The sequence below is a fragment of the Populus trichocarpa genome, chromosome 2 (assembly GCF_000002775.5).
Source record: "Populus trichocarpa isolate Nisqually-1 chromosome 2, P.trichocarpa_v4.1, whole genome shotgun sequence".
NCBI classification, from domain to species: Eukaryota; Viridiplantae; Streptophyta; class Magnoliopsida; order Malpighiales; family Salicaceae; genus Populus; species Populus trichocarpa.
The window spans coordinates 10927119-10938826 of NC_037286.2; the positions used below are offsets into that span (position 1 = coordinate 10927119).

At 30.9% G+C, this 11708-nt stretch overlaps 1 protein-coding gene and 1 long non-coding RNA gene across 2 annotated transcripts; one reads left to right on the forward strand and one right to left on the reverse strand.

Annotated features, from left to right (window-relative positions):
• Positions 1-1052: 1052 nt before the first annotated feature.
• On the reverse strand, positions 1053-2776 carry LOC112326492 (uncharacterized). Its single transcript, XR_002980090.2, has 3 exons — positions 2659-2776; positions 1664-2365; positions 1053-1340 (listed from the first exon to the last, which is right to left on the reverse strand). It is a non-coding gene; the product is annotated as an uncharacterized LOC112326492 (long non-coding RNA).
• A 6286-nt stretch (positions 2777-9062) lies between these two features.
• On the forward strand, positions 9063-11395 carry LOC7453957 (protein GRAVITROPIC IN THE LIGHT 1). The gene has a single exon (XM_002301235.4). The coding sequence runs from the start codon at positions 9385-9387 to the stop codon at positions 10846-10848; it is 1464 nt and encodes a 487-aa protein (XP_002301271.4). The 5' UTR covers positions 9063-9384; the 3' UTR covers positions 10849-11395.
• Positions 11396-11708: the final 313 nt, after the last annotated feature.

An 11708-nucleotide genomic window follows, 5' to 3' on the forward strand; every position in this document is an offset into this window, starting at 1 on the left:
TGACGAGAGTTGGGGCTTGGGCGAGGATTGCCCAAGGCTTGACGAAACAGTGCCGGGATGACACAATGAGACGTGGGGAATTTGGCAGCACTGGTGAATTCGGCAGCGTCGAGGAATTCGACAGTGTTGACATAATCGGCAGCAGGGGCTGACAATAACTTGGACAGCGGACGGTCCAAGGCATGCGAGGCAGTTACGTTGGCAGCATGTGTGCTGACAGTGGGCAGTTGGCTTGTGGGAGAACATGCCAATGCAGTTGCGGCAGGTCTGGGAGCAGTTATCGGTAGTTTCTTATGTGGGGGAGAAGTTGGCAGAACATGGGATAATGGGTGCTCCAGCTGTGTAGGAAGTTAGGGATAGTTTCTATTTGTAACTTCCATTATCTTGTAAATAGATAGGCTGTAAATGTGTAGTATGCAGAACGGAAATGGGCATAGCACACAAGAAGAACTTTGTGTAATCCTTTAATTGAGTTAATGAAAAGGTTGGGACTTGTTCATGTAAATTGATGTGTTGTGTATTCTGTTCATATTCAGTTGTGTTATTCCACTTGCTTGTGACATTGAAAGAGTGTGGGGATCTCTTGGGTTTGTGGGACAAACTAGTCGTAGGCAAAACATGAGTGAATAGGTGAAGGAAAGACTGAGTCTAGCGGGACTAGACTGCCGCGCAAGGTCTGTTTTCAAGAGCGAAAAATTAACCTCGTGGCACTTGGTCTCCTAAGGTATGGAGGGAAGGAGTTGAGTTTCACTCTCCAGCAAGAGTCGAACCAGAAAACCTCTTCAGTGACGAAGAAACTTGCTAGCACTAGGCCGAAAGCTTATTAATCCTAGCAAACTTTACACTTCTAAGCACAACAGGAAAATCAATTTTCTCAGCGGGGAATCACAGGTAACCCGTAGAGCATCTCATTCTTCTGCAGCCATGGTAAAGCAAGACTCCGTAGTTTTTTAGATGGTGTTTGGTTTTATAGTAATAATTGTTTTTTTTATATAAAAAAACATGAATTTTCCAGAACATTATTTTAAAGAAAAAAACATTGAAGAGGTACATTAATTTTTTAAAGAAAAAAACATGGTGACACCCAAAAACAAACCCTCAATGGCTGCTTCCTTGCTTGTTGCCTTCCCTGTCTTCTTTCCTTTTTTTTCTTCGGCTACATTAAGTGCCTCTGCTAACTTGTTAAAGTCAAAGAATGCTTTGTCTTTGTCTTCTGCACATCAAGTGCTCTACTTAGGTTTGTCATATCATAGACTGGGTCCTTTTGTTTGTCGGTGTTGCGATTTTTATTGGGCTCTGCTTCATTGTGACAGGTAGTGATGGATCACCAGTTGCTAATTCTGTATCGAAGAAAAATAAATTACAAAAAAAAAAGAATTGTTAGTTGATTAATTCAACAGATAGCAGAACTGATCATTATTTTCATAAAAGATGTGGAAGTACTTGTCCAATGGTAACAGGGAGTTATAGATCACTTTCTGATCTTCATCACAGAGAATCAATTACAAAAAAATATAAAAAATAAATGGAATTGTTAATTAATTTAATAGATAGAAAACTAATTATTTTTCGAAAACTATAATTTGGAGTTTTAAATCTGTAAATTTAATTTAATTTCTAGCTAGGTAGGTAAGAAGATGAGATAAGAGAGAGAGGAGCATACCCAATTAAAATATGAGAGCAGATCTTTCCTCTAGTGATCAAAGCAATTGAGGAATGAAGAGATAGGATGAAAATCTAATTCGAATAGACAAATATCTTCCTGACATGAATAAACATGTAATTTTTAGATAGTTATTTTATTTAATAGATAATAAATATGATATATGTGTTGTTAAATCTAATTTAAAACTCGTTAAATTTAATGTGAAATATATATTTATATTATATAAATATATTTATAAATATCTAGATTTAAATACACACACACACATATATTAACTATTTTATTTTTTATTAAATAATAAATAATATTTGGATAATAAATATCAATATATATCTTCAACCAATTGACAATTGAATGAATAGTTTATAAATATTAAAATTATTTAGTACAATTTCTCAAAAACAATTTACAAAGAGCTCACTTTGAACCACTCTGTATGATATTTCTATCAAAGCAAGCACTCGTTGTAATTGACTTCAAACACTGAAAATTGGGCCAAAACTATTCTAAACTCTAAAGTAACAAAATCTTTATTCAAGACATGCAGAAATCAAAGACAGCAACAACTAGCAGAAGTGATAAGAACAGGGTAAATGCCTTGAATGCAAGGTTGAAGAAGCTCTCTGGTTTCCATACTCTCATTGCGTCGAATTATGGTATTAATGGCATCATTTGTTACGTCCCAGGGTGTCTTTAGCTCTATATATTCAGCAGCCTATACAAGAATTAGAATCCAAAAATACACTCTATATAAAGACAATAACCAAATTTACGAAACTAGCAAAAACTTAGGACTGTGCTGAGAAAACATATAAAGCAAAATAAATCTCAATTCTGAATCTTTAATTCATGAATTATCAGCACCCAAGCAGCATAAAAAAAAATAAAATTTCATTGATACTTTAACTATGCTTTCAGTTAAAAATACGCAAAGAGTAGAGGTGAGCAAATTTCAATTGATAGCGAGAGGATAGAAGGGGGAAAGCATTAACCTCATAGATGGGTCTGGACTCTGGAGGACATAATTTCCTTTGCGATCAGGACATCAACAGGGAGCTTCTCTTGTCATTCCCTGTTGTTCTTAGTTGCTCAGCTTTGAACCTCGTTAACAAGTCTAAACAAAATACATAACCAAAATCAATGAAAAAGACATTTCCAAAAGTGATTTATAGAGTACTCAGAGCCGTTTATTTTTAAAAGTGTTTTTAATATTGTTTTTTTTAATTATTTTTTAATTATTTAAATTTACTAATATAAAAAAATTAAAAACATTATTTCAATATATTTTTAAATAAAAAATATTTTAGAAAACAAACAATACTATAACACAAAAAATATATATAAGGGTAATTTAATAATTTTGTCAAATGTAAAAATTTTTGTTGACTCAATAATTTTTTTAAAATATAAATAAATAATAAAAAACAACCTAACTACACGATGATTGTAAAAGTAATTTTTCATATATATATATATATATATATATATATATATATATATATATATATATATATATATATTTGGTTAAAAACACATATTTTAGGCCTAGTTTGTTCCGTGAAAAATGGTTTTTTAAAAATTACCTTTTGAACTTTCTAGTATTTGCTTGTCATTAGAAAAGTTGGTCAACGAAAAATATTTTTCAGTCAAAGAAAAATTTGGCTTGGTTTTCAGAAAAGTGTTTTCCTTTTATTTTAGGCGGAAAACACTTTTCAGAAGTTGTTAAAAATTTAAAAATATCATATTATTTGCTGATTATATCAAATCTGGTCTTCAAACTTTTGATTGCAATATATATATATATATATATATTTTAATATTATTTTTTCAATTTCATCCCTTAGAATTTTATTTTGGTATTAACTTTGATCCTCATTTTTATAATTGTTATTTGTTTTTCCCTTATCATTTTTTAATTGAAATTTTTTATCTATCAAATTTGGTCCTCATTCTTTTGATTTTTACCTATTTTATTTGATATAATTTATAAAATGATAATTATTATTATTTAAAATTTTTCACCTTTTAATTTTTTTATTTGTTAGATTTAATTTTTATTAGTTTGATTATTATTTATTTTATTTGAGATAATTTATGAAATTATAATTTTTTTCAATTTTATTTTTATTAAACTTTTTAATTTGTAAGATTTGTTCCAAATTATTTTAATAAACTTAAAAAAAATAAAATATTACTAAATTATTTTACAGCTTATTTTTTATGACATAATCAAACACTCAAAAATATTTTTTAATTTATTTATTTTCTTATAAGTAAAGGGAAAGTGAATGTATCAATTAAAAAATCGGAAATAAATTGGAGTGAAAACGCAAGAAAAAAAAAACAGAGAATTATAAAATATGATGGAAAGAAGAGATGAGGCCTTCACATCTGTATTTAAAAAAATAAGAAATTTTAATTCCAGTCCAGATCCTACTTTGATACTAATTGCTTTGCGTCCTGACCTTGAATGAACAAGGGAGTCATTTAGAGTTAGCTTGGAATTATTTTCAAACGGTATTTTTAAAAAAATTAATTTTTTTGTTTGATTTTTTTATATTTTTTATTGTTCTAATATGTTCTAAATAAAAATCACTTTAAAAAACAATCGTTATTATACTCCCAAATACTTTTTTATAACCTGTTTGTTTTTGTATTTGAAAGGCGCTTTTAAAAAAAATTAAAATTTTTTTTAACTTCAAATTAGTTTTTTCTATTAGTTTTATATTATTTTGATTTACTGGTGTTTAAAATTTTTTTTAATAAAATAAAAAATATTATTTTAATATATTTTTTTTAAAAAAATACTACAAATAAGAATTTATAATTTTTAGCTGCCGGCATGACTTTTTTGAATTTGATAATACTTTGAACGCTATAAACACAACTAATATTTATAACTTTTTAAGTGTTCGGTAATGCTTAGCTTTCAAGAACTATAATTTATATTTTTTGAAAATCACATCCATAATTAAATTAGTGATTTTCGAACGGCTGAAACATTATGTGCCTTTTTTCTGTTTTTTGTCGTTGTTGTCTTGTAGATGTTTTTTTATTAGAGGGGGGTTAACAACTAATGAACTGGTTAAGATTGTATCCTTACGGTCAACAACTAGAGATTTGCATTCAGACAAGGTGACAATGACATGTTTTAATCAAATTGATGTTAAGACACTACACCACCTACTAATTCATACGATTTATAAATAAAACGAATGATTAAGAGGAAAAGGCTTTGATAAATCATTAGTTGCTGGAGTTCTTAATTATCAATGGGGTCCCACTCTTCCAGAACAAACTATATAACACACTTTATAATCTTATTTTATTCTCAATCTAAATGGATAACAATATTACATTTTTCATGCCATATGAACAACTTGGATAATAGTCTAAGATCCCCATTTAATAAAAAAAATCTTAATAATAAATAAGGTATACTTTTTAATTATATCTTATGAAATGAAAATTGCCCTAATTTAAACAAAAAAAAAACTAAATATAAAATGAAAATTATTCAATACCCTGCCTATAAAACAAGCATAAAAAAAATTATTTTAAATATTTTAAAAGGTTTGATTTATAATATTATCCAATTCACTGCACTTTTATAAAGCCGAAACTACATAAAACAGGTGTCGTTATCGTTAAAAAAGGCTGAATTCATCTTGCTTTTCAAGTGTGACAAGATCACAGCATATTTTGCTTCTGGGTCTTATTTTGATTCCCATGAAAGTAACCCCGAACGTAGCAGCCTGACCTCAGGAGAATGGCCCCAGTTTTCACCAACTACTTACAAATATTAATAATGTCTCGGCCAAGCCGTCCAGAGTCAGCTGAATACTTCATGGAATCCAGCCATCCTCCTCCTATAAAGTGTTTCCTTGGTTGGTACTTGCAAATAGAATCAACCACCTCCCATGGGGTTCGTTCGTTCGTTTTGAAGAGCTAGCCCTACAGCCATCATTTTGCTAAATCGCCCTTGTTCTTAAAGAGCATAATTATTAATTTTCCCTCCGCCGTTTTATTAGTCGGAAAGACAAAGGAGGCACAGGATCTCGGCCTGTGAATTAAGGCTTGCCACTAAGATGTGTCGGCTAAAAGCATCACAGGCAATTTAAAGGTGCATAAAGCTAGCATGATATACAGGGGATTGCATTATAACAATTAATTGGGGTAGGAGTTAGGAAAAGCTTGTAGGGCATGCTGTAAAGCTACTTTGAAGCACATATCACTGCAGCTGAGATCGATATGCAATGATTGTCCCCACACAAATACAATATTGCGATGGTAACACCGGGACTGGATAAACCTCTCTTTGGGTGGAAGCAATTCCGGGTCCTAAAAGTGACCGGACAACGGTGAGATTATTTATTTATTTACTTATTTAAAAAAGGGCGAAAATAATCATTCCAAAATGCCAAGGGAAAAGACACATAATTCTTTGAATATAATAAGATAAATAAATAAATAGAAGAGTCAAGAGAGACCTAAAATTTGTTAGCTGGCTGGCTAGAACTCCAATGAATTTTAAGCGCTGCCTTGACCTTATCTCTGGTGGGGGAGCCGTATGTTAAATTAATATCACAAGTACCTGTGGTGGAAGTTGAAAACAAGCCTGAATGTGAGCTTATTCGAGACGCAAGACGATGAAGTCATGATATATTCCTTACTTTAGTTTTTTTTAAAAAAAATTACTGAATGGAAGGTCAATAATTAGATTTTTTTTCTAGATATTTTAAATTAGCGTGAGAAATATATCTTTAAAATCATGAAAAGATGAAATTTAGTCTTGATTGACCTACACACTTATCTAAAATTATATTTACTATAGAAAAAAAGAGAGACTAGAAGAGATTAGCAAAGGAAGATCCAAACCTAATGGATCTTAATTTGATTTTCTACCAAAAAAAAAAACATGAATAAAAGTGAGTTAAAATTAAACTTAATTTCTTAATTATAAATCAAAATATCATAATGCTTATATACGCATCCAATTAAATAAATCAATATTTGATCAAGAGATAATTATGATCAAGATATTTAATTTCATAACACGTGTCATGTACTTAATTGTGTTTTCAATAATAAATTTTTTATTTAATCAAATTATTATTTATGTAAATAAAAAGTAAAAAATAATCATTAACAAAAGTGAATTAAATAAAATTATGAAGTCCAACTATCAAATAATCCAATATTGAATGATGAAAAAAATTAAAAAAAAAGAGATTTGGATCAATCGGTAACCTTGTGGCTATGAGCATGGGACTAGAACAGCTTCATAGAAAGGAAAGTGAAAAAAAAACATGAAGATCAATCTTCAAAATGAAAAAAATATCAATTTAAAAAATATTAAGGGATGAGATTGAAAAAAATACGATAAAAAGGATAAAAACAACAATAAAAAACATAATTAAAATCAAATGTGGAGGGATACCAAATTCGAGATAAAAATAAATTAAAATCAAATGTTGAGGGATAAGATTAAAAAAAATGAATTATTAAAAAGGTTAAAAAAATCAAAAAAATAATGACTAAATTTGATATAAAAATTAAATTAAATCAAATAACGAGAGACAAAATTGAAGAAAAATATCAATCAAAATAAGATAAAAAATAAAACAAATAGCAATGAAAAGAATAAGAACCAAACTATATATAAGAATTAAATGAGAGGACATTTTCACATTTTCGCAAGGAGAAGAGAGCGAAAAAAAAGAGAAGAAGAAAAAAAATTCACTAGAATCAAACTGTCACATACACGTGTTGTGCCATGGAAAGAGGATGTTAGCGCACTTCCAACGCAGCCATTAAAGGTGAATTTTCACCATTGAAACACGATAAAAAGTGCAGGCTGCGTTTACCTATTGTGCTGCTCACACACCAATCATTTTTTATTGATATTTTATAATTACAATAAAAGCCAAATTGCCTCTTATTCAACATAAATATAATAAAAGAAAAAAAATCAAGTGTAAAAGACAAAAAAAACCCTTGCAAGCAGGTTCTAAATTTTTTGGTTCGATGACATCTATGTAATTTCACCATGTATAAAAACAAAAAATGCCTATAAAGCCCCTATATGCTTGCTTCTTTTTTTTCAATGCTTCCAATATTATTTTAGTCATTGTATTATTATAAAATAATATAAAAAAATCGATCTAACCCTGCTAAATTTGGCAATTGACTAATATGTCCCCTTGAAACACCAATTTACCCTAAATGGCCGATTCATTTGATGATTTCAAAAAAAAAAAAAAAAAAAACTAAGTGGGGGTTTTTGATTACTACAACAGTAAAACCCAACACGTTTTAGAATTTTGTATAATAATAATATTCTTCGCTTTCCTTTTGGGTTTCTTTTCTCGTAAATCGTCAACGTCGCTGAATGTAGACAAATCTAAACAATCCCGGACAAATAAAAATTGCTCAAGTGAAGAGTCATCTTCCTCAGATCAATCCTTGAGATCTACGTCTTACCCAACAACATTAACTGATTGATTGATTGTTAATCTATTGTCAAATTTGTGAATTATGTCCTTCTTCACATTGACCGAATATATATATATATATATATATATATATATATATAACGTTGTTGGTTGGTTGTTCGGAATTATATTTTATAAAAAATTATTTTGTTATTTAAAATTTTATTTTGTATATTTTTAAATTATTTTAATATATTAATATCAAAAATAATTTTTAATTTTTTTTAAAATATGATTATAGCTTCTACGACGTGATGACATAATTTAGAAGAGGTTATATTTTTGTCATCTTAAGAAAAACAAATTATAAACACGAAGTACTCTAATCATCTTAATTCTTTCTATGGTTCGTGTTTATGTTTCTCCTCTTTATTTTCAATTTATGTTTTTAGTTTTTTATAGTACCATTTTTTTTTTAAATACTTTAATCTCCAAGAGATGAACTCTATCCATTTATTAATGAAACATAACTCAATCGGGATTCTTCAATTTGTTTTTTCATAGTTCTTCAAATTCATATGATAACTTATTAGTTGTTGAATCTCAACTTACACTTTAAGGCGTCCGTTGAGAAAACATAAATTCACTGTAAATTTGTTTATAAATTTATTTTTATCTTTTAAATTATATATATTTTTATTTTCTTATCTGTTTTTTTTTTTATTTTTAATTTTAAGATATTAAGAAAATGCAATTCAGACTCAACCTTGGTCTAATCTTGCCTCAATCCTCGAGTCACCATGCCCCGACTTAAACTTCATCCCTCCTTAACCATTGGGCAGTCCTGCTCATCTGCCAATCTCATGGCACACTGTTATCTCTCCCATGTTACCGTTAAATACAGGAGTCCAAGAAGTCAAGCAAGCAAAAAGTATAAAAAATTATTCATTCTCAGGAAAAGAGGAGTATTAAAAAACAAAAAAACAAAAGAAAACAAAAAATCAAGTGAAAACACAGGAAAAGCGCAGCAAACCAAACCCAGCATTAGCTTAACCCATCACCCACACAATACCTTCCTTCCAAGACATCCAAAGCACAATCCACGAACCACAATCCACACAGTACGCTTCAAAAATTTTCGTCTTTACCTCTCTCACTTTCTCTCGATTTTTCTTTCCTTGAGAAAGTTAGAAGAAGGGAATTCAATTCCATTCCATCCTTACAATCCACAAAGACAAGAGAGCGAAAGATTTGATTCTATTGTTTTTAATTTCCCATTTTGTCATGACGGAAACTATGGAAACTGCAACCTCTACAACACCAAAACAACCCCAAATCTCTGAGATGTTTTCAAAATTTGCTCTTGCTTTCAAGACCAAAACTTTCGAATTCTTCGCCGACGAAACCACCGCCGCCGATGAAACCACCGACGTTGATGACGGTTTCTCTCTCCTTGATTCCGCTGAGGATTTTATCGCTGACCAGAAAGTCATAATCTTGAAGCCTGACCAACCCTTGAGTCAAAATCAAGACTTTTTGCCACAGAAAGAGTTGACAGTGAAAAATAGCGAGACCCAGATCAAGCCTTTAAATACCCAGTTAGCTAATACTTTGATTTCTTCAGTTTTTTCTTCAGTTTCTTCGTTTGAAGCTTCTTATTTGCAGTTACAAACTGCGCATGTGCCTTTTAATGAAGAGAGCATTAAAGTAGCTGATAAGGCTTTGGTTTCAGCTCTTCAGAGATTGTCTGATTTGAAGCAAGTTTATAGGGATTTGTGTAAGAATCCTGATTTTGGTGATGATTTGCCAATTGGGTCTTGTTTGGAATCTCAAGTAGACGAGAATCAAAGCAAGCTGAGAATTTTGGGGACTGTTTCCAATAGTTTGCAAGCAGAGATTGATCAAAAAGATAGTGAAGTTTCGGTTTTGAAGAAGAAATTGAGTGAGGTACAAAAGTTTAATTCTTTATCGTCTAAGAGGTTGTGCAGTAGTTTGAATTTGAATTCTGAAGTTTTGTTGACTGTTAAGGTTTTTGATTCTGTGTTAAATGATGCTTGTAGAACAATGCATAAGTTTACTAAGATTTTGGTTGATTTGATGAGAAAAGCTAGGTGGGATTTGGACTTGGCAGCGAATTCTGTTCATTCTGATGTTGATTATGTGAAAAGAGGGCATAATCGTTATGCATTTTTATCCTATGTTTCATTGGTGATGTATAAAGGTTTTAATTTAGAAGGGTTTGGTTTGGAGAGTGAGGGTGAAGTTTCATGTAACAAGCTTGGATTGGATTCAGTTAAGAGTAACAGTTCATTGAAGCAATTGCTTGAGCATGTATCTAGCAATCCTATGGAGTTGTTAAGTAGGAATCCTACTTGTAAATTTTCGAGGTTTTGCGAGAAGAAGTATCAAGAGCTTATGCATCCGGCAATGGAGTCGTCAATTTTCAGCAATTTGGATCAAAATGAAGTTGTGTTGAATTCGTGGAGGTCACTTAGTATGTTCTACGAGTCATTTGTTAACATGTCGAGTTCTGTATGGACACTTCATAAACTGGCATTTTCTTTTGATCCCGTGGTTGATATTTTTCAAGTGGAAAGAGGGGTTGATTTTTCAACGGTGTATATGGAAGATGTCACGAGGAGATGCACCATGCCTAATAAAACCAGGTTAAAGGTGGGGTTCACAGTGGTTCCAGGTTTTAAAATCGGAAGAACAGTAATCCAATCTCAGGTTTATTTATGTGCTTGACATGTAATGAGTAATTTTTTACGTTTGCTGCCTAAGCAAAGTAATATGTTTTGGTTGGATATCCTGTGCTAAGTTCGAACACTGAGGGTTTGGATTGTGGCCAAACTATAGTGACACTAGAATCCAAAGGATTCAGGTCAGGGTTTTAATGCATACACCAGTTGACTATGCTCAAGGAGGAATTGGAAATATATATGATGAGACAATCCAGCTTTTTGTTGTGCTGTTGCACCAGGCATTAAGAGCAACATTGGTATGCAGCTCTTGGCTTTCTTTTGATGTGCAGTTATAGAGTTATACTTACAGTTAGGTTGTGAATTTACACACCCCCTTTCATCTCTCTTTCATTGTGCTAAGTCCTGTGTAAAAATGGCTGTAAATGTTTGTTTTTTACTTTGTATTGATTGCAAGCTCTCTTCTGACACAAAATACATTACCAAATTGTGTATCGGACCTTTGCCTCATTTGTAACAAAACAATTTACTTGGAACGGAATGTTGAGCTGTAACATGGTCCTGTTTATCATAAGCTGTGTGTTGAAGATAAATTATTAAGTGCTTGAGAGCAATCTTCTTAGACATTAAACCAATGGTGTGGGTAATATTCCATTTCCTCTATATCCAAGAACTGTGAGATTCTTCTGGTTTTGAATGGATAATGTTCATCCATTTTGTCCTGTCAGCTGTTTAGAATCTGTTTGTTATATATTATGTGAAACAATTAGCTTGAGAATCCAGCCATCCATAACACATCTTCTGACTCGACCAATTGCATTTTAGTTTTTGCTAATGTTTTGGTCATTCGATTTTATGCTTGGTTTGATGTGTCTGTGGCTTAAAGATTTTGCCTTCTTTTTACTC

What these genes read in the sequence shown, in the direction of transcription:
- LOC7453957 (XM_002301235.4), top strand. Translation starts at nt 9,385, where the DNA reads ATGACGGAAACTATGGAAACTGCAACCTCTACAACACCAAAACAACCC.